At 40.3% G+C, this 27,151-nt stretch overlaps 2 protein-coding genes across 2 annotated transcripts in view; one reads left to right on the forward strand and one right to left on the reverse strand.

Annotated features, from left to right (window-relative positions):
• Window positions 1–2,955, reverse strand: part of GNS (glucosamine (N-acetyl)-6-sulfatase) — a 52,547-nt gene extending 49,592 nt beyond the window's left edge. Inside the window, exon 1 of the mRNA XM_067697230.1 lies at window positions 2,595–2,955. Within this exon, the coding sequence (XP_067553331.1) occupies window positions 2,595–2,789 (195 nt within the window). The 5' untranslated portion in view covers window positions 2,790–2,955. The remainder of the gene's footprint in view (window positions 1–2,594) is intronic.
• Window positions 2,956–14,532: 11,577 nt separating this feature from the next.
• Window positions 14,533–27,151, forward strand: part of TBC1D30 (TBC1 domain family member 30) — an 87,276-nt gene continuing 74,657 nt past the window's right edge. The window contains exons 1-2 of the mRNA XM_067697231.1: window positions 14,533–14,971; window positions 19,563–19,727. Of these exons, the coding sequence (XP_067553332.1) occupies window positions 14,533–14,971; window positions 19,563–19,727 (604 nt within the window). The remainder of the gene's footprint in view (window positions 14,972–19,562; window positions 19,728–27,151) is intronic.

A 27,151-nucleotide genomic window follows, 5' to 3' on the forward strand; every position in this document is an offset into this window, starting at 1 on the left:
GAGAGAGTGGCATGGACATATATACACTACCAAACGTAAAATAGATAGCTAGTGGGAAGCAGCCGCATGGCACAGGGAGATCAGCTCGGTGCTTTGTGACCACCTAGAGGGGTGGGATAGGGAGGGTGGGAGGGAGGGAGACGCAAGAGGGAAGAGATATGGGAACATATGTATATGTATAACTGATTCACTTTGTTATAAAGCAGAAACTAACACACCATTGTAAAGCAATTATACTCCAATAAAGATGTAAAAAAAAAAAATTAAGGAGTTCCATGTCACCTGAAGAAATCTCTGATCTATGGTGTGACTATGCTGATGTGGGTATGTGAAATGACATCTGGTAAATCAGTATTACCATAGTATTCTAGAATAGGAGAAAAAGCATATAATCTCAGGGCTCTTACACTATAAGACACCGGGCTTTGCCCCTTATTATAGCTATATGAACCTTGGCCAAGTTACTTAACCCCTTCTAAGTTTTATTTTCTCATTTTTTAAGATAAGGACAATACCTACAGCAGAGGATTCCTGTGATAACTGAAGCACTGTATAAAACACTTCACACTCTGACTAGCTCCAAGTAGGTTCTCAAATGCTGTTATTTCTTAGTTCTTCCCCTTCAAGTCCTGTTTGACAATTAATGGTGTTTAGAGTAGTCTGTAAAAGGTTACAGGAGATGACAGAATTCTCCAGAGAACTGGGAGTATTAAATTTGACTTTTTCCCTCCACTTAATTTTGGCTCTTCTCTCCAGCACAAACATCCGTATAAAAGAATCTACTACTGGTTTAAAGGAGCACATAGGATTAACAGGCTAAAGGGAAGAAACCTCAAATATACACAGACCACACTGGTGGTCTACAAGAACTGAAGAAACTGAATTCTGAATACCTTATATTTAAGTGATGGATTTTGTTTTCAACAGAGCCGTGAAAGCTGGGTCTCTTTTTTTTTTTTTTTTTTTTTTGCGGTACGCGGGCCTCTCACTGTTGTGGCCTCTCCCGCTGCGGAACACAGGCTCCGGACGCGCAGGCTCAGTGGCCATGGCTCACGGGCCCAGCCGCTCCGCGGCATGTGGGATCTTCCCGGACCAGGGCACGAACCCGAGTCCCCTGCATCGGCAGGCGGACTCCCAACCACTGCGCCGCCAGGGAAGCCCTGGGTCTTTTAATTAAGTCACTAAATCATTATTAAGTTTTGATAGAGATGGCTTGCTTTTTCTGGACAAAACACTTCAAAAGCACACACAAAAATCTGTTTTAAAAAGGAGTTTTGTGTGGAGGATAAGTGTAGCAGTTGGAATGGTGGAAAAAACAAAGTAAAATCCAGGAGGGCCATTAAGTCAACACTCTTCATTGTCAGTGGGGCTGGGTAGAAACTAAAAGGCAATGAGGTACACGTGGCAGGAACCAGCAGGGAGTCAAAACGCAAGCATCTTAAATATCATTTAGAAAAGACTCTCACGCCATTGAACACAGCCCTGAAGAAGAAATACATTTTAATGCACAACTAAGACATATCTATATATGGATATGCTTTCCTTGACCTCATGTATCACACAGACATTTTCTATTCTACTCTATTCCACAGGGAAATAAAAATGCTGGTAGCTACTCACTAAACTGATTTCACAACTCACTTATGGGTTGAAATCAGCAGTTTGAAAGACACTCAGCTAGGGTGTTCCCACACAGTAAAAGTTAGGAACCTCGTGCCAAAAGTGCTTTCATAGCATTTAGCTGAAAGCAAAAAGGGAACTGAAAGGAAGAAAGCAATAAAGTACTTGTTTTTAAAAAGGTAGGAGTAATGCCATACCCAGGATGAGAGCCCTAGTCAGGATTTTGTCTGGACTGCCACAACTACTCATGAGCCTGGGGCAAGCCACTTTCTAGGCCTCCGTGAGTAGGGGGTTGGGTAGACGTTCTTGAAGGTCACAAATTCGAGAATTCTAAGATCCAGAAGCAAAATTCCCTCTGGGAAAGAATTAAGTCTCAGAACACCACCCACCACCCACCTGATATAAAACGGAACGCTGACAGTATCTAATGCATCAGCCAGGTGTCCAATTAGGCTAATTGAATTTTCTTGATTCTTGTGAGGCAAAGCACACCCTGAAGAGTTCTACAACCTACCTACCAGAATAGTTCGTATCAGCACTTATTTTATAAATATCAGGCACAGACACTGCACACAGGGTCAAAGGCAGAAGTGGCCTAGGCTCCTCAAAGAGGGGCTGGATTTGTCCTCTAACCTGAAAGACAAACAATCAAGGCTGGCGTGCTCTTAGCCAGCACCTGCTCCTCATTGGTTCATCCCATCCCTAACAGGCGTCCACATGTTTGTCTTGAGACATGAAGCAAACTCCTCAGCAGTAAGGTCCAGACTAGAAGCTCTGTGTGGACCCAGGTGAGACTCGGAGGAAAGAGGAAATAGAGTCCCGCAGCTCCATAAGCCTGCGCAAAGGGCCTGGCGCGGCAAAAGCAAACCTACCCAGGGTCGAAGCAGCTAGTTAGAAATGGGGAACGAGGGCCAGAAACCAGGGAGTCAGCCTGGGAGATGGAGGGGCGGGGCAGAAACAGAAAGAAGAGTTACCATGCCGCCGAGCACTTCGTCCTGGTCGTCGGCGAGAAGCAGCACCACATTGGGCCTCCGAGAGCCCGCCGCCGCCCCGGAGACCCCCAGGCAGCCTCCCAGCAGCAGCAGCAGCAGCGGCGCTGAGCTGCAGTAGGGCAGGTGGCGAGGGCTGCCCCGCTGGGGCACACCCAGGGCTAGAGGCAGGAGCCGCATGGCGGACAGGGCTCCGGGGGGGGACCCCGGGCGGACGGGAAAGACGTGCAGAAGGCTAGAGAGCGAGAAAGCCACGAGCAGCTGGAAAAAAAAGACTGCACTGTGAAGGCCGGCGTCTGTGGTCGGGCGTTTTCTACCGGGCGCGATCACGTGAACCGGGTGCAGGAGGCGGAGCACGCCGTGCGGTCACGTGACGGGTGGAGGGGCGGGCTCCGGACCGAAAGGAAGAGGGGAGACAGCAGCAGGGAGGGAAACCCGGAAGTGGGCGGAAAGGGGGAAAAAGCCATGGGGGAGCAGCACCCGAGCTTGCTCCCGACTCAGGCAGGGGTTGGGTTTTGGTAGGACCCCTTTGTTCAGGGATTAAAATGGGAGGGGGGACGATCAGATAAGAGGGGAAGGGAATCAGCCAATAGGAAGCAGTTAAGAGAAAGGAGGAATGTGCCTACGAGATAGTAAGATCAGCTGGTGGGCAAAGTCTGGGCCGTAACCAATTTAATCCCCGAGTCAACAACACTTATTGAGTGCCCTTATATTTAATCGCTTTTAATTTTCCCTACAACTCAGTTTAAGTCCAAGCCTGGTTATGCTGTTCCTCAGCTGATATCGTGGTTTCAAACAAACGATTTAGGGATATTCTGACAGCCTAATATTCCTTGATGAATTTTGGAATATTTAATATTAAATTGGTGATTTTTTTAAAAAAAATTTTATTTATTTATTTTTGGCTGCGTTGGGTCTTCGTTGCTGCTCACTGGCTTTCTCTAGTTTCAGCGAGTGGGGGCTACTCTTCGTTGCGGTGCGCGGGCTTCTCATTGCGGTGGCTTCTCTTGTTGCGGAGCACGGCCTTTAGGAGTGCAGGCTTCAGTAGTTGTAGCACGCACGCTTAGTTGCTCCGCGGAATGTGGGATCTTCCTGGACCAGGGCGTGAACCTGTGTCCCCTGCATTGGCAGGCGGATTGTTAAAAATTGGTAACTTTTTGAAAGACCTTTTAGATGATGTTGGAGGATGTGCACATTGAACAAAAACCAAAACACTGCGACATGGTCACCCAACCAAGTTATTAAGTAATGTTTAGGGATAAAAATTCCATGACACTAGGGCTCCAAATATTTTTGTGATAGCTGTAGAACAGCTCTACCCTGCCCCTCTGCCCAAGTCTAGGAAAACAGAAGTATCTCTGGCCTTGGAGGGTATTATGCTTAGTGAAATAAGTCAGACAGAGAAAGATAAATACTGTATGATATCACTTATATGTGGAGTCTAAAAAATAAAAGAAACTGGTGAATGTAACAATAACAAAGGAAATATCCCTGGCAAGGTGAACCACCAAGCCTTATTCCCAACTGAGAACAACAGGCTGTACCTCCTGGTTCCTAACAAATAAGGTGTATTTTCTCTAAGCTGAACCCTCCAACTGGAAGTCTTCAAATCAGTGAAAGCACTGTAGTATAAGGTAAAAATAACTATGGAAGTGCTTGGGAATGTCATACACACAACTCTCAGGCTTATGCAAAAGGAAACATCCTTAGTTTTATTACTTTTTAAAAAGTAAGTCTACAGAAGACAAGAGAATTTTTAAAAATGAAGTAGAATATATAAAATAGAAAATTGGTAAGGACCTACTGTATAGCACAGGGAACTCTTTTCAATACTCTTTAATGACCTATATGGGAAAAGAATCTAAAAAAGAGTGGATATATGTATTAATGTATGTATAACTGATTCACTTTGCTGTACAGCAGAAACTAACACAACACTTCAAATCAACTATACTCCAATAAAAATTATAAGAAAAAAAAAGCACAGTGAAAAATAAGAATGAAGTAGATTTCTACTGCAAAAAAGGATTGTGCTGGGAATCTGGTCAGAGCACTTCCCAGATGGCCAGTGTACTATGTTACAGCCTCAGGCTAGGCTAATTTTGCACACTGATGGAATAACCAACCCCCATGTATTCAGATTTCAAGACTTCCAGTAGGACTTTCTGCACACAAAAATAATCTATTCCATCTGCACTGATGCTCCAGATTGTTAAATTTTCTCACTGTTTCTGTTTCAAAACTAGATTGTAAATTATTTGGGGCCAGAGATTGTATAATTAGGTACCAACTTTGTTCCAGATGCTAGGCTAGTGCTGAGGAGACACGGTCCCTCTTTCATGGAATTTGCAATCTAGTGGCAGAGAAATATACAACCTAATAATGGCAGAAGTGTATAATTACAAATAGGGAGACATACTATGAAGGAAAAGCAAAGAGTGTGATGAACATTTAAGGGCGTAGGGGGCTGATCTAGTCTAAGATACCCTGAGGAAATAACCTTGAATGACAGTCTGAAGTTTAAAGGAGATAATTTGTTAATGGAATAGGTGGGTGGTAGAATGTCTCCTAGGCACAGAGTACAGCATGTGCAAAAGTCCTGAGGAGGTGCATTCAAATAACTAAAAGAAGCCACCATGATTGCAGCTGAGAGAGAGAAGGAAGGGGATAAGTAGGCAGGGCCCAGACCCTATGTTAAGGATTTTGGTCTTTATCCTAAGGCTAATGGGAAATCGCTGGAAGAGTAGAGGAGAAATATAACCATACATGAATTTTTATAAGATCCTTTTGGCTGTGGCACGGTGTACAGACTAGAAGAGGACAGGAATGGATGAAGGTAGATCAGTTAGGTGGAGAGATGATAACAGTGGCAAATCCAGATTTTGTGTGGCCTGAAGCTTATATACGATTTTGGGGGCTCCTTAAGAAAAAGAATAGCAATTATAAATACAAAACTAGATAGAAAAGTGTATATTTATTTAGACTGAGAAAAGAAATCACAATATTATAAACTATTAAAAGTTGAGAAATATTACAAATAATGCAAAATGTAAAAATAACAAAATATTTTTATTAATAAACTGTCAGGCATGCCTCTCCAAACTTTTTTCCCAAATTTTATGGCTATGTACTCTTTAATCGGCTCTTCATATGACCATGGTTTGTAATATTTTCTATAGAGAGAATATGAAGATCATTTACTTTTTCTCTAGCATGGTTGATCAGTATTTGTTTTTTTATTATTAATAGCTCAGAAAAAATTTTTTCATCCTTGTAGTTCATTATTTGTGTGTGTGTGTGTGTGCATGTGTGAAATTTCAGGAGCTCTATCAAATATTTTTAGATGGGCATTTCAAATTATCTTGCACAGTTACTAATCTTAGATATTCCTTGAATTGAAGGCACTAATTTAGTCATCAGTGCACTCATTGTAATCACATATTATGAGTTTATATGAATTTCACTGATGTTAGTTTGAGGTCAAATCAGAAAAAAATTTAAATATTTTTAAATGAATTTGTATGATTCACTTCTCTTTACAAATTATCAAACGATTCAAGAGCCTATTTATTACTTTTATTTGCAATTTGTCTCTTCCTCTTAGTCTGCCCTTAAAGAGTACGTGTGAAGGGAAACAAACAGTTGCCCCAGTTTTCTACCTGGAGGCACATCCTGAACCAGGGAGCCAGAAAAAAGGTCCCATGCAGAACAAAACTGAGTTGAAGAGAGAAAGATTACAGTTAAGGGGGGCTGAAGTAGCTGGAACTTGTGGGGCAATGTTCCAAAGAGGAGGCTATGTAGGTGCAAACCTTCATAAATCTGGGTAGATATCTTTGGGAGACATTGTTGAACACAAAGATGCACATGCCTAGTGTGAAGGCACCATAAGATAATGCAATGAATGACCAAGGATATATAATAATTCCCAGAGGAGCTGGAAATGTTTGAGATCCAACTAGCCAGAAGGGAAAGTCTTTCTTGATCACAGGGAGCATTCAGTAGAGAACCCAGAAAGGTTATACTTTTGTAGTAGAGCTAAACTATCATGCGTGAAAAGTACTGTATGCCTACAATGACAAAGTTTAAATACAAGTCTCAAAGTGTCAAGCTGATCTGCTAGAAATTTAACTGCCAAAATAAGGCCCCATACTCTTTAAGGGAAGACTACAAAATCTAGATACTGGACAACATGAAATTTACAATGGCCTGGATCCAATTAAAAAAAAATTACTGGGCTTCCCTGGTGGCACAGTGGTTGAGAATCCGCCTGCCAATGCAGGGGACACGGGTTCGAGCCCTGGTCTGGGAAGATCCCACATGCTGCGGAGCAACTAAGCCCGTGCGCCACAACTACTGAAGCCCGTGAGCCTAGAGCCCGTGCTCTACAACAAGAGAAGCCACCGCAATGAGAAGCCAGTGCACCACAACAAAGAGCCCCCGCTCTCTGCAACTAGAGAAAGGCCGGGTGCAGCAACGACGACTCAACGCAGCCAAAAATAAATAAATAAATAAATTTATTTTTTAAAAAAATTACTACACAGGCCCCCAAACAGGAAAATGTGACCCATAACCAAAAGAAAAACCAGGCAGCAAAAACAGATAATAAATGACGAGATGAAGGAATTAGCAGATCAGTGTGTTAAAACACCTATTATAACCATATGTCGTAATAGAGTTTAAACAGATCTGGACATCCTGCAGAACATCATATCCATCCATTACATTGATGACATCATGCTGATCAGGCAGGATGAACGAGAGGTATCTAACATGCTGGAATCTTTCATATGACACGTACTCCAGAGGGTAGGAGAGAGACCCTGTAAAAATTCAGGGACTTGGCACTTCAGTAGAGGATCTTAGGGGTCCAGTGTTATGTCAGGACATTGCCTCCAAAGTGAAAACAAATCGCTGCTTCTTGCATTTCTTATTGCAGAAACGGAGGCACAGTGCTTGGTAGACCTTTCGGTATTCATAAGCAACCCATTCTACCTAGGAGTATTGCTCCAGCCCATATACTGAGTGACAGGAAAGGATACCAGATTTGAGTGGAGCCTGGAGCAGAAAAGCACTCTGTAGCAGACAGGCCTGGTTACATAATCTGTAGGGCCCTGTGTGAAATAAAAATGTGGGGCCCTTTGTTAAAAAAGCAGGAAAAAAGTGCCACTGAAAGTGGTAAAATATAAAGTTTTTCATTAAAAAATATTGAATTACTTACAAAATGCAATGGGTGTTATAGTGATACATGAATAACACTGTAATCTTACAAACTGCAGAGAAACTTTTGGTGTTATAATTTATGTAATACAATAAATAATGATTATTAATGTGATATCTTGATTGATTATATGATTTTTCTGGCTTGCTTTCCTATTAATTCATTTTGTAGGCCTATAAATTCACAATTTCCTACAAATTCATTTCAAAATCAGAATGTGTATTTTTAGCAACTTCATTTTCAATTGATATAACTAAAAGTGATCTCGTGACTCTCAGCAAATGCCTGATTGCAAATAATTTTTGATAATTTTTAATTTTGAGGAGGATCTTCTGATATAACTGTTACTGGAGCTGTTAAGAGTATTTTATAGGGTGTATAACAGTGGGATAAACTTTTGACAGATTATTTCAAAATACAAATTTCAGCACAGGTAGAGCTGATGATTGTGGAACAATTTTTCTAAAACATTTAAATCTCTCTACAGATCAGTTTTATTTAGATATGAATTTAATTTCAATGTAAATCATAAATTATTATAATTTTGCAATTGTAAAATTGTAACTGGTGTAATAGTTACATTGTAATATTTCCTCCAACATTTCCTGTAACTTGTGAAGGGCCTACAAGAAACTTCAGATGGCTTCAAGTTTTTATATAATTCGGAGTGCCTGTTTTTGCATTCTAACGCTGCATCTTCAATTATAAGAAAAAGTTAAAATTTTAAGTTGTTTTCATCATTACTAATTGTTTTATCTGGAGCTACATTTAAAAACAGTGTTCTTTTCCATCAAATGCATTGATCTTTAATTTCTTTCTAAGACTGTGGAAATTTGATTTGCCGCATTGCAGAAGTTTTCAAAACCAGAGACTCAACTCAGTGAAGAATTCTAATAATTTTCTGATATGCTTTATTTCAATATCCATATGTGTGCTTATATTTTATAATAATTTACTGACAAAATGTAATGCCTGAAAACTGGCAGTTCCTGTCCCAGATCTCAAAGATTTGTGCAAATGTCACAAAGATGGCATTCAGGAAACAGATGGGCAAGCTGGATCCCCACAGCAGGTCCCAGCACCAGTTTTAAATAGAAAACCTTTCTTTCTTACTGCTGTTGGCCACCACTGCTGCTTTTCCACTACTCTCTATACAGTTGCTGCCACCAAGCTGGGTTCTGGTCTCTGCCTGCCCACCTGGGGGCCCTGAGGCTCCCTGGACTGCCTGGAGGTAGGCACATGTGACAATTTCTCAGTGCTTGGCTGCTGCCTGCTCTACCCCCCAGTCCTGGCTCATCTCTACTGCTCCTGCACACCTTCCATTGTCCCACTGGACTTCACTTACAAAACACAAGTTCAAAGAAAATATTGTTAATAATTTCAAGATGATGACAACAAAGCATTAGGCCAAGTGTGGGGACATTCTGAAAGTGCAGCTCTGTACAAGTTCAGAGGTCACATCTTGAAGTCCATCCTGGTGGCAGGTCCAACCTGTGATGCAGGTAGCCCTGCTGCTTGGGGCATACCTGCAAGCAGACCCTATGGCATTCCAGATGTCAGTGGTGGGAACAGATGCCATGTCAAACACACTCCAATAGGAAAAAATCACAACACAGACCCCTGTGGTTTTGGAGCAAGGTCATGATACCTATAGCAGGAATCACGCATCTTTTGAAAAACAGCTCCTAATGTACTGAACCCTGAGAAAGATGGGACTCTCGACCATGAGGCACTAAACGATGATGCTACCTGAATTATCCATCACCAGTTGGGTCCTCTAGGATTCCCAAGTCATAAAGTTGGTCAGGATCAGCAGTAGTTCTATAGAAGATGAAACGGTACACCTGGAACCAAGCATGAAGAAGACCAGAGGGCACAAGCAAGTGCATGAAGAGATAGCCCAGACTCCCATATCACTCATCATGGTTGCCCCTTACTCCTATCTCAGCTCACACCTGGGAGGCTATAGACCAGCTGAAAGAGGAGGAGAAAGTCTGAGCTTTGTTTAAGGATAGAACAGCTTGGTATATGGGTGCAAAGTGGAAGTGGTTGATGGTTGCATTACAGCCTCACTCAGCTTGGCCTTGAATGACAGTGGTGAGAGAAAACCATCTTAATGGGCAGAGCTTTGAGTGATGCACCTGACCATCCAGTTTGTGTAGAAAGAAGTGACCTGAGATTAGAATATATATGGACTCACTGGCAGTGGTGAATGGCCTCTGCTGGCTGGTCATGACCCTGGAAGGAAAATGACTGGGAGATTGGAGATGGGGAGTTCTGGTGTGGAGGCACAGGGATAGACATGTAGGAATAGGCACAAAGTGTGAAGATCTTAGTATGATGTGTATACGTCCACCAGAAAGCATTCACATGGAAGAGGCACTAAACAATGAATTAGACCAAGCAGTTGAGGCCATCGATGTTAGTCAGCCCTTGTCAGTGGCTACGTAAGACACCTCACTTACTCTCAAAGAATATCACTTGAATATGGGTGAGAGATCAGAAGTTCAGTTCCCAGCTGATATGCATTGAGCAATCACAACTATTTCTACTCTTGCAAAGGAAAGGTTATATAATCTGTCACTTTGAAATATAGTATAATAATTAATTATTAAGCAGTAGTCAAATGAGATCTCCAAAGTTCTTCTAAGCACTCAAATTTTGTGACTTAAATGTCATTCAACATTAATAGCTCTTTTTTTTTTTTTTTTTTTGTTGCTGTACGCAGGCCTCTCACTGCTGTGGCCTCTCCCGTTGCCGAGCACAGGCTCTGGACGCACAGGCATGTGGGATCTTCCCGGGCCGGGGCACGAACCCGTGTCCCCTGCATCGGCAGGCGGACTCTCAACCACTGCGCCACCAGGGAAGCCCCAATAGCTCTTATTTATTGACTGTCTACTATGGATTACTATGTATTTCCCAAGGTCTAAGGTTTGGTGGCTTTTTAAAGTATGAAAATCCCCTTTTTACCTCTTATCCCAACTTTTGGGATTGAAAAATATGATTCTTCACGTATAGTTATTAAATTGAAAATAGAGATTGTATTGCATTCCAAGGATATAAATAAATTGTAACCAGCAATTAATTTTGAGAGTGGGCTTCTATGAGAAGCTGAAACCCAGCAATGACCTTGTGCATTTCTCCTGTGACTCGAGAATGAGTAATCCCTGAAAGATTAGAGTAAAAGGTTAACTGCTAGATTTTACAAATCAGCCATTCCAAGAATAGTCATAACTTTCATCATAGCAATTTCGTCTTTATGTGTGTTTGCACACGCTGAAAAAAATTATCAATAATGTTGAGAGTCTTAAGGTAGTTTTATTTTTTTAAATAGAATATCATTTATTAAATGGGATAGTAGGGAAAATACTCATAATAAAATGTTGAGCAAGAAAACAATATACAAAATCCATCTTATATAGGTTAAGGTAGTTTTAAATGACAGGTGACAGAAGGTTATTGGCAAGACCCTGATACAGGTTTGGAAATAATTGAAATGTTCATGGTCTGTATCTTGTACACAGATTTATATAAATTATATTCTACAGATTATAGTAAATTGTACTCAACTTAGAGATAGATGCTTCTTAGCTCCTTGGAAATATAATGCAATATTGGACCATATATCTGATACAAAGAATTAATAATTACTTAAATATTAAAACTAAAGTTCCAAACAAATTAAAATGCTGATTATTATTAGTAGCATAGTTAACCATAGTAAATTTACTTTAAGCTATTAATTAGTCGTGATCAGTTTGAAATCATATTCTGTCAGGCCAATGGTTCCCTCTCATATCCAATTAGTTGGCTTCAGACCTCTAGGGAACTCATTGGGGACCATCCCATCACCGGGCAGCAGTAATGTAGGGTACAAAAATGGGCTGCTCTTTGCCAACACCTCTTCTAGGACTCTGTTTAATGGAACTCACTTTTCTTAGGAAAGTAGGTAATTGGTTGATCTTTTCTCTAGTTTTCATATTATTCATTCAGTTAATTAATTCAACAAATATTTATTGAGTACATATAATGTGCTAGCATCTGTTCTAGGTGGTGGGCATACATCAGTGAACAAAGGAGACAAAAATTCCTGCCTTCAGGAGTTTATATTTTAGTGGAAGAAGACAGAGAATAAAATAAGTCCATAGATGGCATAATATGTTGGAAGGTGGTGAGTGTTATGGAAGAAAAGAGAACAAGGAGGGGGAAGAAGGGAATACTGGGGGTTAGGGAGCTACAATTTTAAATAGGGCGGTTAGGAAGGATCCACTGAGAAGATGACATTTTATTTTATTTTTTTAAATTTATTTATTTATTGGCTGAGTTGGGTCTTTGTTGCTGCGCGCAGGCTTTCTCTAGTTGCAGCAAGGGGGGGCTACTCTTCATTGTGGTGCGTGGGCTTCTCATTGCAGTGGCTTCTCTTGTTGTAGAGCACGGGTTCAGTAGTTGTGGCGCACGGGCTTAGTTGCTCCGCGGCATGTGGGATCTTCCCAGACCAGGACTCAAACCCATGTCCCCTGCATTGGCAGGCGGATTCTTAACCACTGCGCCACCAGGGAAGTCCTGAAGATGACATTTAAACAGAGACCTCAGCTGGTGAGAGGAGTCACGTGGATATCTGGGCCAAGATCGTTCCAACAAGGGCAAAGGACTTTGAATCTGCTTTCCTTGTTAGTTTTTATTTTGCCAATTTTCTGTCCTCAGGTGATTTGGTAATGATGGGTAACAGGAGATGATTTTGGAGTTTGATTAATTTAGAAATGTTGACTGTCAATGACCTACTGTTTTTCCTGGCCTCTTTCACCATTCATTTCAGCTAACTTTGAGTTTCTTTATAGGTCCTGATAGTGATACCCGAGATGTGAATTGTGCTGAAGACTAGTAGTTATCACATCTCTTACTGGAGATAGAGAGAAAGAGCTGGGAAGTCAACTAAGAAAAGAGATCCAATTTCAGCGTTTCCCTTTGTTTAAGTCCTGCTTGTTGCAAAGTTTGACATCTGAAGGAAAGACTTCAGGACTGTATTCAATGCTGGTGACAACAGAAAAAAAAAAACAAACCTCAAAAAACAAAACAACAATAAAATAACAAATAATTCCATTCCTTCTACTGCATACATTTTAAAGTTAAATGGATACAGTAGTAGTTAACACAGTTACAAAACCATAAAATACTATTTCTAGTATAATTTTAAATTCTGGATGCATAAAGGAAAAGTTATAAAACTTCTGCTTCCCTTATAGTAACTTCAGTTTCTGAAAGGGTCCTATTGGTCTCACTCTACGTTTACATGTATTTTGGTGGTGATGCCAAGGGACACCAGGTTTCTACAGGCTCTATTATGAAAGTGCCTTGAAAAGTAAAAAGTGTGTTGAACAAAAAGTACCACCATTGTTCACTAGGTGCTCTGCTGTTCCTTTAAAAAATATGTCAAGTATTTAATAGCATTAGGAGATAGACAAATATATACACATCTGTACTAAAACCAAACACTTTAAGCTTTAAAGAAAGTTTACTTTATTCTTTGTAAATTGGCAGTTATTCAGCCTCTCTGTGCTCCAGCCCCCTCATCTGAAAAGTGAGGAAAAAATAGTACTTACCTTTGTAACTATATGGTGACATATGTGAGCTAGACATATTGTGGTGATCATTTTGCAACATATACAAATATCGAATCATTATGTTGTACTCCTGAGACTAATATAATGTTATAGGTCAATTATGCCTCAATAAAAAAATAGTGCTTACTGCTTTATAGGGTTAAAGTGAGAATTAAATGAGATAATTCATGCAAAGAACTCAGAACAGTGCCTGGCACACAAAAAGTGCTCAAAAACATTGACAATTATTACTAAATTCACAAAAATATCTACAGTGGAGGGGCACCCAGTTCTTCCATTGAGGTGCAGGGTAAAGATACATCTCTTAGGAGATCAGGTAAACTTTGATTTTACTGATAGAATCAGCTGCATCAATTTATTAGTTTTGCCTTCTCATGACACGTATTAAATCCTCATTCTCTGTTAGGTCTTGCGTCAGGGCATTAGTTGATTTTAATCCAGTACTTGATCTGTCACCGAAGGAAAAAAGTTCACAGCGTTATTAAATCTCAAGTATATGCCAGGTCTTCAGAAAAGTTATTGTCAGAAACTAAACTAAGAAAGCCTTTAAAGGCGCCCAGATCAGGTGGGAAGGTGAGAAGGGCTGGGCATTGTGCCCGGAGTAGGTGAAGGAGGGAGCTCCCGGCCTCGGCCTATTGATGGGCGCTTAGAACCGGCACTATTTCGAGCCGGTGGCTGAATAGGATGCTACAGCTGCCCTCTTTTTGAGTTAATCACGTTCATAAACGTGAAGGTGGCAGCAGCCAGAGCGACCTTCCCCCTCCGGGCTAAAAGCTTCATCCTGATTCGTTCTGGCCACATCCTGCTCCTGGACGCTCTTCAGAGATCGCTCCCGGGCGTAGGCTGGGCTCACCTGCTGCAGGTGTCCCCAGTTATCGAGCGGCGTGGCCGCCGCCCTATCCTCCCCGCCCGGGGCCGAAGGGCGGCGCCGCGCGTACAGACCCGGGGGGAGGTCGGGCGCTTGGGGTATCCGGAGGCCGCTGGCGCTGCGCCCGGCCCAGGACACCCCCGGTGGGGCCGAGGCCGCGCCTCCTCCCGGAACTGGCCGGCGCGGCGTGGCGCCGCGGGAGGAGCGGCGGGAGCCATGGAGGTCCTGCCCGCCGGCGGGGGCCGGACGGGGCTCCCGCAGCCTGAGGTGAGGCTGGAGGACGCGGGCCCCAGAGCGCCCCTGGTTGTAAACCTGCGAGGGGCGCCCCCGGCGGAGCGAGCGCGGGGCTCCAGGGACTCCTGGGAAGGCGAGGAGGACCCGGAGCCCGGCGAGCCCCGGGGCAGCTGCACGGCGTCCCTGGTGAGCGGGTTGCTCACCGAGCTGTACAGCTGCACGGAGGAGGAGGAGGCGGCCGGCGGGGGCCGCGGGCCCTGGGGCCGCCAGCGGCGCCGAGACAGCCTCGACAGCTCCACGGAGGCCTCGGGCTCCGACGTGTTCGTGGGCGGCCGCGGCGGCGCCGGCGACTCCCGTGTGCTACAGGAGCTGCAGGAGCGGCCGAGTCAGCGGCACCAGATGCAGTACCTGTGGCAGAAAGGTGAGGACCGGGGGAGGGGGTTCCCGGGAGCTTCCCGGAGCCGCGCCCCCGCTGGGACAGTCCGCGCTCTCCGGCTCACCAGCGCGCACCTGTGCTGATGGGCCGTGCGCCCAAATGTTAAGTTTGGGACGTCTCTTTTGACCTGGCACGGCTGGCCACAGTGTCACGGATTCATGACTGAGTTCTTATTGTACCCCCATCCCTTCTCGAGTTGTCGAGTGAAGAATCAGTTATCGGAATGGTACCAACGGGCCTCCCCCCTCCCCCCGTCCCCCATCCTCCTTGTGTTTGTGGAGGCCCAAGGGGAGAGGCAGTCCAGGTTCTAATTTCACCAGAACAGCTGTTAAGACAGGTTTGGAGTTTCCGATTTGTCTATCTGAAGTTATCTAGAGGGCCCTGGGAGAATAGAGGCGACTCTTGGGGCTGGTTTAAAAAAAAAAACAAAATCCACTTTTTAAAAATTTTATTTTACATCCACCTTCCTTGGCCACACCACTGGGAGAGTGTTTAACTAGTGAGGCAGAATAATTCAGTAATGCAGTTTCTAAGCAGAACGTGTGAAATCCATTTCGCAGAACGTCTGGTTGCAAGAAGCTCACTAGGTGGATTATTTTTCCCCCTTGGGTGGAGGATTAGTGGAGGGCCCTAGGGCGTTGTCATTATCACAGCATTTAACTACCAGTACCTTCAGTTGGAGAGGTCGATCCCAAAAGGGCCTTGGCTTTGGGGGGAGAGGCTAATTTGGTTTCTTTTGTTATCAGACTCTGATGCTCTGTCCTAATTGAGATTTTTTTTTCCTCAGCTGTTCATAATAGATTTCCTTTCAGGCACTGACACAGTTATTACAGTTGTCTTTTTGTATAGATATATCAAGACCTCAATTTACAAAATGAAGTCAGGTGTGGAAAAACATGCTAAGCCACCATAAGGTTTCTTGAGTTAATGTCCTTGTGGTAAATTACCAGGAAAGGGAGGAACAAGACTACTATGGATGGGTCTCCTGTCTCCTATTTGTAAAGTCAGTCCAGCTGGTGCGGGGATGGGGTGGGGTGGGGGTGGGGTGGAACCTAACTAGAAAAGGAATAAATTTCCCTGCTTTCTGAAATCTGTGTAAACAGCTTTCAGCTTCCTCTTTTGGCTTCCTGGTGAGGACTTTTTCCCCAGCTGATTGTTACAAATGGCTTCCACCCCCCCCCCCACGCCCCGCCTGGGACTTTAGCTGGAGTTGTGCTGTTTAATTTTATACAATTATTTGGCTGTTCTCAGGGTGTTTATGCCAAGAGTTCTGCAGGGTAATAGTTCTTTCAGAATCAATTTTGAAGACTTATGATTTGGCTTTCTGTTTTTTACAGGGTTATTTACTTTTCATTACGGAGAGAATTTTGTGGATTAGTGATTTCCTTTTGGAAGAGGAAATTTGGCAAGCTAAAGTTTAGGGAAGACGTCACAGTACAGCTTTGGAAATACAGGTTTCAAATAAGCGACCACTCTACTAATCATTCATAAGACCTGTAAGAGTCAGTTTTGCCCAAGTCTCAGTCTTTCTGCATGGTTAGCTATCTGCTGATCTCTTCTTTCCTTGTAGTCGACCCTATTAGAATGTACATGATGCCATATTATGATAGTCCTACACACGCAAACACACACATATATCCCTTTTCCTTCATCGATAAACATCATTAGAGTACTAAGAATAAGGAATCAGGTAATGGAAACAGCTGTCTACTTAAATAATTTTACAGCTTATTAGGTTATTTGATTGTTTTCAGGGTCAAAAAAATATCCCTCCTAACATAATATGTAGTTAAGACTCTATAATGTAGATAACCTGTGTATTAATTTGCTCTTCCCTCTGATACGGATTTTGTTGTAGCACCTATTTAGATATTCAGCATGTGTGGGTTGTTTATTTATGTGAGGCACCAAAATGGTTTCTCAGGAAATCTAGGCACTCTTTTCACTGTTGTCATTAAGGGCGTGAACTTTGGAGTTAGCTTGAGTTAATATCCTGCCACTGTTCCTTACTAATTGTGTGACCTTGGGCAAGCTCTTTAACCTCTCTGAGTCTCATTTTCCTCACCTACAAATAGGGATAATAATACTACTACTTCATAGTCAGGCAGAGGGAAAAAAATATTATGTCACTTATATGTGGAATCTAAAAAAATAATACAAATAAATTTATTTACAAAAGAGTAACAGACACACAGAAAACAAACTGATGGTTACCAAAGGGGAAAGGGGGTGGGGAGGGATAAATGAAGAGTATGGGATTAACAGATAGGCACTACTATATATAAAATAGATAAACAGCAAGGATTTACTCTATAGCACAGGGAACTATATTCAGTATCTTGTAATAACCTATAATGGAAAAGAATCTAAAAATATATATAACTGAACCACTTTGCTGTATACCTGAAACTAATACAATATTGTATTACAATACAATACAATATTACAATTACAATACAATATTGTAAATCAGCTATACTTCAGTAAAAGAAAATGCTACTACTTCATAGGGCTGTAGTGAGAATTATGTAAGTTAATGGGTGTGAAGTGCTCAATAAATGTTAGATATTGTTTTTATTATTATATACACTGGAATTCCTTAAAGAGGAAATTGTTCAGTTTGTCAGTTGATGATCTCATTTTTCCTCATTTATTGAACACTGTGTTAGGAGCTATGGCTGATGCTGTGGGACATAATAAAGATAAAGCAGACCTTATTTCTGTCTTCCAGATATTTATATACCAGCACATGTTGCTGTAAAAGACATTTTCAAGTTCAACTCTGAAGATTTTTCCTACATTGGACAGTACATATCATTCAGAAAATCATAGAGCTCTAGGTATCTGAAGAGTCACCGAAAATGACTCTTTTGTGGAAGGAAAGTGTAATTTGAATATAAGATGATGATATCCCTGTCCCTTTTGTTTCTGTTAATAGAGGGAAAAACTTTAAACATTCGAATTTGCTCTATTTGAAGGAATCTGGGATTGAAGGGTCTCTGGTGTCTTCTTGTTGCTCGATTCCACGTTTAATCATCCTCAGAACCCAACTGTTTTCAATTAACCTAAGTGTGTTCTTACTTCTCATTATATCTCACCACATTTGAACTCAAGGTGAGAGAAATAGCTGGCTGTTTTTTTCTTCCTAACAGTAATTACTTATTCTTACTTTAGTGCTCTTTATATTAATGTTTATAAAGGCTATTCACATCTGTTTTTCAGAATAATCTTGTAGAATTTGAGACTTGGAGCACTGCCTTGCCTGAGATCACACAGATAAGTGGATTGATCCAAAGGCAATTCTTTTTAACTCAAGGTCAAATGCATTTTCCATAATGAGGTCAATCCAGTATGACGGCTGTTAAAGCAACCCTCACCCACTTCTCTGACACAGACCCCGACAGTTCACTTCCTGTGATCTCTGGAATGTTTTTCTTACTTTTGCACACTTCTTTTGTTCTCTTCTGATCCTCTCTAGTTTCTCCAAATCCCTTTCAAAATGAGTAGATCCAAACCCCACACAGGACCCCTAACGAGGGCCTAGCCTGTGCCACGCCAAGTGGAAGGCTTTGCCTGCCTGACAGGTCACAGTATGGTGACTAATGAAGTGCGACATTAGTCATACTAATATGCAGTATGACAAACGAAACTCCCCAATTGTAATGATTATTCATATAGATGTTGTGGTCACTTCTGATTCCCAAGTCTTTTTTCATTTGTAGAAAAACTGCTGTTGAGAATATTAGTTTTATAGATGCGAACTGTCTTTTACTTATCTGTTTGAAGGACATATTTTCTACCATATTTGAAAATGAAATGTTGTACTCAATGTCAAGCTATGGGAAGGCTGTATATTTAAAACAAAACCATTATCACTACATTTATCTATATTAGAAAATGTGGTAATATTACTTTGATCATTTACAAAAGTGAGTGCTTTTAAAAAACATTTGTTATCAGCTGTTAGATTTATCATTGATTTAACAGACTAAAGATTCTTTTTCTGTAAGCTTACCGTCTGAGCACTTTAATGATAGAAAAAAATACATGCCGGGCTTCCCTGGTGGCGCAGTGGTTGAGAGTCTGCCTGCCGATGCAGGGGACACGGGTTCTTTCCCCGGTCTGGTAAGATCCCACATGCCGCGGAGCGGCTGGGCCTGTGAGCCATGGCCGCTGAGCCTGCGCGTCCGGAGCCTGTGTTCCGCGAAGGGAGAGGCCACAACAGTGAGAGGCCCACGTACCGAAAAAAAAAAAAAAAACTAATTTTAAGGCAATGAAACAAATTTGAAACCAGAGCTGGATATCATAAGAGTCTTTGCTTACATGTTACAAGTAGCCTCAAGAATAAAATTATCTTACAGTCTTTGCATGGACAGGGCAAGAAATATTAACAGATGAGTGACTTATTTTATCAGAATCTTTCAGCTGAATGTTTACATGTAATCCTGGCTGAGAATCCAGGATTACTTGGTTTAAATGGATGTTCCAGAGATTTTTCTCATGATTGGTATCACATTGGAATTTGTATTCCTCTCAGGGTATTTATTGTTCTATTTTCCTTTTTCTTTACTGATAGACACAAATGAACTGAAGATGATCCTTCGAGAGCTAAAGTACAGGATTGGCATTCAGTCGGCGAAATTACTTCGGCAGCTGAAGCAGAAAGATAGGCTTGTGCACAAAGTACAGAGGAACTGCGATGTTGTGACGGCGTGCTTGCAGGCTGTGTCTCAGAAGAGAAGTAAGTGCTGGATTGGGGTAAGCCCTTTTGCCACGTGGGACCGGAATGTTAGTGAAGCCACGTCAGTAGTCATTATGCTTTTGAATATATGTATTGAGAAGTTTTAAATGGAAGTCTATACCTTCAGAACTAAGAACGATGAACAACTCAGACAGCTTCCTGTATTTTTCAGTTAAAATGTATATTACATGTCTGATGTTACAATGTAGTTAGTTTTATTATTATAGACTTGAGGTAGCACTTCACTTTGACAATGGTTATTTTTGCCTGATGCTACATAATGACTAAAATCTTTACTTTTAAAACAGCAGCAAAGAGACACAACCTAAAAGGCATGTCTCTACTTTCTTATGCTGTGTTGCTCTAATAAGTGAATTAAACAATTGATTTAAAAGAAGGAGACTCTTGGAACAGGATCTTACAACTTGCTCTGAAATCCGAAAAGGACAACATAGTTTAACAAATTAAACCTGTCTCGTGGGTAATCCATTCATAAGTAAGAGATGCATGGTTTATTAACTGAGTTAAAAACAAAATATTAACTTACTAATCCATGTTAGATACTGGATATAAAAGCTTGTGAATTGATTTTTTAATTCTCCATGCAAGAGTTTTATGTTTTATTCTGCTAATGTTTCCCTATTTTTGTTTTTTATTTTTTATTAACATGCAGCGTGGCAGAACAGGTATGGTAAACAGAGGCACGATAATGTGTTTTGACAGAATGCCCGTGGCAGCTTTTTAGGTGCATGTGAAAGTTGCCTTTTCTTTTTCCTTTACCCTGTCACATTTTGTATGTAAAGTGACACTTACTAGAGTTTTTTTTTTTTAATTCCAAATGAAGATGTGTCTGTTTTCATAAAACAATTTTTAGGGCTTGATTAGCTTCAGATAATAAAATTAATGACTTAAATTCCATTCTTACGTTTGTTATTAAAAGAAAATACTGTTTGCTTCCTCTCCTTTTATTATATCACTGTTATCCCCAAATTATTATTATGCTGTTTACTGAGGAAGGTTTCAACCTAATGTGTATTAAACGGAATACTTCTTATTGTTATAATGATGTAATAGTCCATACAAGAAGCAGGAATATAATTGAGTAGACTGGTTTTGAATAGGGTTTTCTGCAGAGCCAGACACTTGTCTGAAATAGGTAGAGAAGGAGGGTAGAGATATATAGATATACGTGTACATATATAGATATACATGTATAGCATATAGTACATGTATATCTATATATGTGTATGTATACAAAAAGTTGTCGTGTGTTATAAGTATTTGATATTTTTCCATGGATTCTGGTTGATTTCACTAGCGTCCAGTAAAAATGGTATTATTTTCCCTTTTTATTTTGAAATGTTTTGATTTTTCTCTTCTCAACTGTGTTTTCATCTTCCCATTATTATTGTTTGTACCAGAAGTTAAAAGCACAAAGTGGTAAATGCATGGATTTGGATGTGTGGGAAAGTATGAGGGGGGGCGTTGGAGCCAGTGTCAGGAGACAGAGAGGAATGTCAGGCTAGCACAGGATCACAGGCTGGTAAGTACCAGAGACTGATAATCGTTTAGAGTTTCACTTTGCTTGACTGATGAAAGGACTGGCTTTTATGTCTTTTTAGAAAAATGTGTCCACACGCCCCCAATTTAATTTGTGGATTTGTGGGTGCAGCATTCCTATGTATTTTAGATTTTTGTCTCTTTAAGTCCAGAGTTTTGCATGTCAGAGAATATGGGGGTTAATGGCTCCTTTCCTTGGATTTCAGTTTTCACCTGGGTAATAAGACTCTATTAAATGGAACAGAATTTTTTGTTGAATTAAGAAATAACAGTGTATTAGAATTATCATTCTCATCATGTGATAAAGTATTATGATGTAGACATTGTTAGAAATTTGACTAAATGGTTATTTATCCATTTGAGAACTCCAGAGGTTAGATTTTAAAAAAAATTAATTAATTTTTGGCTGCATTGGGTCTTCGTTGTTGCGCGTGGGCTTTCTGTAGTTGTGGCGAGCTGGGGCTACTCTTCGATGCGGTGCACGGGCTTCTCATTTTCGTGGCTTCTCTTGTTGCAGAGCACGGGCTCTAGGCACGTGGGCTTCAGCAGTTGTGGCACATGGGCTCAGTAGTTGTGGCTCGCGGGCTCTAGCACGCAGGCTCAGTAGTTGTGGCACGGGCTTAGTTGCTCCACGGCATGTGAGACCTTCCCGGACCAGGTCTCGAACCCGTGTCCCCTGCATTGGCAGGCGGATTCTTAACCACTGCACCACCAGAGAAGCCCCAGAGGTTAGATGTTTAGTGACTAAATGCCTGATTCCAGTACTTACCCATTTGTCCTCTTTCCTCAGTCAACTAATAACAAATATGTTTAATTAGATTAGTCACTGAACTTTCAGTTTAGTAGTGACTGTCAGTGATGCATTGCAATACAGCATACGTGTTGAATTGTTTGCATTTAATGTGCAAAAGTCAGATAACCCCTGTTTTCCCCTCCATATGGATTCAGTGCTTATGATTCTTTCTATAAGTGACTTTTTCCCTTTTATAACACGCTGTAGAATTAAACAATTTTTTTTACATATACATGAAATATTTTTATTGTTGTTAGGTTTACAAAAACAGGGTCATATTATAGAATTAAACAATTTTAATCTTTTATTAAAATGGATTATTTCCTGTTGATACCCCGAAGGGGATATATTAATTTCGAAATAAGAATCACAAGTGGATGATGATTCAGAAAGTGTGAACCAAAATGACTAGATCATTTCTATTTCTAACACAGGTGATGTAACTGCTTAGACTTTTTGATTTTCTACACCAAGCCTTATGGCAGAATCCCTTTATTTTCAAACGGGTGAGAATAAGAGCAGGATCAATATTTGCCTTATAGCACAGCAGATTTTTCCCGTAAATTTTACCGTTTATCTAAGGGTAACCATAGTATAACCACTTCAATATTAATCTTCAAATGAATAATAAGAATAGTATCAGCAGCTACTCTTCACTAAGTATGTGCTTTATGCGAAAGTGTTGGTTTTATCTCTCATAGCAATTCCCAAAGTATATTGTCTTTAGGCACATTTTATTGGGAAATTGAGATTCAGAAAGTTGAGGTAATTTGCCTAGTGGTTGAGAAGGAATTTGAAGATAGGTATCTCAAAACTTCACTCTTTAGACCGTAAACATAAGAGGGGTCTGCTTTTTCTTAGCAATTAGATTGATACTTCTCTAATACTGGATTACTGTTGGAGCAATAAGAAATTTGTAACATACGAAGGACGTAATACAGAGTTTCAGGTTTATTAGAATATACTGCTTTAGCTCAGTTGGCACGTGAAGTAAATATCTTTTCTTGGCCATCTGGATTATGGAACTAATGTAGTGTGGTATGCAGGAAAATCTACCCAAAGGCATTAAGATGATGGGAAGAATAAGGTGGATATTTGGCCGGGAGTTTGATTCTGATGATAAGATTTTTAAGTAGTTTGCTTATCCCGTGGTGTAACTATTTTTCCTGAAAACAGAAGGGAGGCCATCTTAATGATCAGCGTTGCCTAGTTCTACAGTTTTCTGCATTGGTGTATTAAATGTTTGTTCTGCTGGTTGAGTTTGTGAAAGGTGTTATAGATCAAGTGATTGATCTAGATGATTCCAATCTAGTGGTGATTGGAAAACTGTGAAAAGAGAAAAGCATGAAAAAAACGTGAATGTAAATGGAAGTATTATCTTTATTTTAGTCTGGTCTCTAAGTACAGGAATTTTAGGCAGCTTATAGACTCATTTTATTAATGTGTTCACCCTGGCATCCTGATAATGTAATTAAATCTTGCTATCATAAATGCCTGGAAGAGACTGATACTTTTGTCAAACAGTGAGTGGCCTTTGTTCTTCTTTTTCTATGGGTCTCTTCTCTACAGTAGTACCTTGTCCTCTGCGGCAGAAGAAGGAATTTGTGTGATGCTGAGTTTGGTATCACTGGCATTCAACATTTTCCACTAAGAAACAATTCTCATTGTTTTTTAAAAAATTATAAAAAGTAATGCACCTAACCAGCCATCTACTCCTAGGTATTTACCCAAGAGAATTGGAGATGTATATCCCCACAAAAATGGGTACATGAATGTTCATAGCAGTTTTATTTTTATAATAGCCAAAAAATGGTAACAACCTGAATGTCTGTCAATGGATGAATGGATAAACAAATGTGATACATCCATATGATGGAATATTATTCAGCCGTAAACAGGAATGAAGTTACTAATTCATGTTACAACATGGATGACCCTTGAAAACATGATGCTAAGCACAAAAGTCCACATACTGTATGATTCTATTTGAAATGTTCAGAATAGACAAATCCATAGAAACAGAAAGTAAATTAGTCATTGCCAGGGCTTGCGGGTAGGGAGAATAGGAAATGACTGCTAACGGCATGGGTTTCTTGCTGGGGTGATGAAAATGTTGTGCTGTCAGATAGTGGTGATGTGCACAATTCTGTGAATGTACTAAAAGTCACTAAATTGTACAGTTTAAAAGGGTGAATTTTATGGTATGTGAATAATATCTCAACAAAAAATGTTAAAATATAATAGTAAGGAAACTTTGGAAAATACAGAAGTGTAAAAAGAAGAGGAAAAACCATTTTCTAAAGACAGTCTCTTAATGTTTTTGAATTTTTATTCAAGTGGTTTTTTAATATGAAGTTTTTCCAAAGTCGGTGTACTGTATAATATTTCTGTATCCTGCCTTTTTCATGTAACATATTATAAGCTGGTGCCATTGGCATAAATTATCATAAACATAATTTTGAATGATTAATGCACTACTTTTCAGTCTACCATTTTATTTTGTCACCACATTGTAATAGTGACGAATCTCCTTTCAGTTGTGAGTACAGAAACACAACTCAAACTGATTTAAGCAATAAAGGAAGTTGATGGGCTTACATAATTAAAAGTCCAAGGATGTGCCTTCAGGTGTAGCTAAATCAGGTAAATACAGGTGCTCAGAGAGTATCTTTAAGAATATGACTTCATCTCTTAGCTGTGCTTTCCTCTGTATTGGACAACACCAAAATGGCCAACAGCAGCTCCGAATCAGCAAACGTACCAGAAAGAACATCTTTTTCCGTAGCTCCAGAAAGTCCCATAATTTACTTTCCTTGACCTAGTTGGGTCACGTGCTTACTAAGACTCAACCCTTTTTTAAATGTATGTAAGAAGGGGTTAAGGTGATAAGTGCCATGGGGAAAAAAAAACCAACAGGAAAAGGCAGATTTGGAGTGGCCAACAATTGGTGTTTGTGTTGTCCTTTAAATTTTAACTCTTCTAGTGAGTGTTTTAGAGGCTGCGTGATTTTCATTTTCATTTTGCTGATTACTAACGTGGTTCAGCACCTCTTCATGTGTTTACTGACTAATTGTCTCCTAAGAAAAGGATTGTCTCCTTTTTCTTATAGATTTGTAGGAATTCTTTATGTATTCTGAATATGAGTCTTTGTCAGATACATGTGATGCAAATACCTTCTCCCACTTTTTTGGCTTGCATTTTCACTCTCTTAAGAGTGTCATCTGGAGGGCATCTATGAACATTCCATTGGGAGTCATCCTTTCCTATCAGGCATCTCACCTGCGGCTTTGTGTGTTTGGTCAGACTTCTGGCATGTTTCGTTTCCTGTTGTTTAGTAAAGGTGCTGTTCCTGGGATGTACTAAACCAGGTGATTTTTCTTTTTTTTGATTTTTTCCTTTTGATTTAATATACTGAGAAAGAATTGGGGCTGTTAAGATCAATTTTAGGAGTGGTGTGTGTATTAAATAGTTATTCATTCTGGAACACAAGGACAGGATTGTAATAAAAGGAGATGGAACAGTTTTTTAAAAAAAAAAGAGTGTCATTTGATGAACAAGAATTCTTAGTTTTTATTTAGTCCAATTTACTAGTTTTTTAGCTTCTTGCAGGGCCAGCTTCACGGGCATGTGATCTGTGCAGTCACTTGGGGCCCATGCTCATCAGGGCCCTACAATTGGTTTAATGCTCTGCTGTTGCTTTTCTTAGTGATTTTTGAACAAGGGGTCCCACAGGTTAGGTAACCAGTCCTGCCTTTATAGCTGGTGCTTTCTGTTCTCCCATTATATTTTCAGGAAGCTTTATTGTTTTGTTTTCAGATCAAAAGCCACCTAAAATTGATTCATTTTGTTCACATGAAATGAGAAAGGAGTCAAATTTCATTTTTGTCCAGGTGGACATCTAATTGACTCAGCACGGTATATCAGAGACCATCCTTTTACCACTGCTCTGTGGTGAGATTTTTATATAAATTTCTATATGTGTGTGGGTCTATTTGGGGTCTCTTATCCTATTTTATTGTTTTATTTGTCTATCCTTGAGCCAGTGCAACACTGTCTTAATTACTGCACTGTTTTGGTTTTTTTTTTTTTTTTTTTTTTTTTTTTGCGGTACGCGGGCCTCTCACTGTTGTGGCCTCTCCCGTGGCGGAGCACAGGCCCCGGACGCGCAGGCTCAGCGGCCGTGGCTCACGGGCCTAGCCGCTCCGCGGCATGTGGGATCTTCCCGGACCGGGGCACGAACCTGTGTCCCCTGCATCGGCAGGCGGACTCTCAACCACTGCGCCACCAGGGAAGCCCTAATTACTGCACTTTATAATAACTCTTACTCTCTGATAGTGTAGGTTCTTACATCTTGTTCTTCTTCAGGACTGTTTTGCTTATTATTGGCTTTTAGGGGAGAATTGACAACTTTACAATGTTGGGTCCTCCAATCCATAACTATGGTATTTAAAATTATTATTCAAATTTATTTGAATAATATTTTACAGTTTTCTATGCAGAGGTCTTACATATCTTTTACTATATTTATTCTTAGGTAATTGAGTTTTCTTGATGCTATTTTAAATTGGTATCTTTTAAGAAATTCATTTTCTATTTGTTTCTAGTACATAGAAGTATGATTGTTATCTGCATATTGGTACTATATCCAGTAATCTTACTTTTCCTTTTCTTGATTCTAATAATTTATCTGTAAAATCATTTGTTTTTTCTAAGTATATAATCTTTATCATCTGTGAATACTGTCAGTTTTATGGATTTCTTTACCATCCTTTCGTTTATTTTTCTCGTCTTATGTACTGGCTAGGACCTCCGGTTTAATCTTGAATAGAAGTAGTGAAAATAAGATGAGAATTTTTGTCTCGTGTACAACCTCAGAAGGAAAGTTTTCTTTTTATCATTTCACCATTAAGTACAATGTTTGCTGAAAGTTTTCTGTAGAAATCCTTTATCAAATTAAGAAAATTCTCTTGTTCAATTTGCTAAGATGCTGAATTTTATCACATACTTTATTGCTATATTGAGATAATATGTTGAATTTTATATTTTTGTTGAATTTTAAAACAACTTTGTA

This window comes from Pseudorca crassidens, chromosome 11 (assembly GCF_039906515.1).
Source record: "Pseudorca crassidens isolate mPseCra1 chromosome 11, mPseCra1.hap1, whole genome shotgun sequence".
Classification (NCBI taxonomy): Eukaryota; Metazoa; Chordata; class Mammalia; order Artiodactyla; family Delphinidae; genus Pseudorca; species Pseudorca crassidens.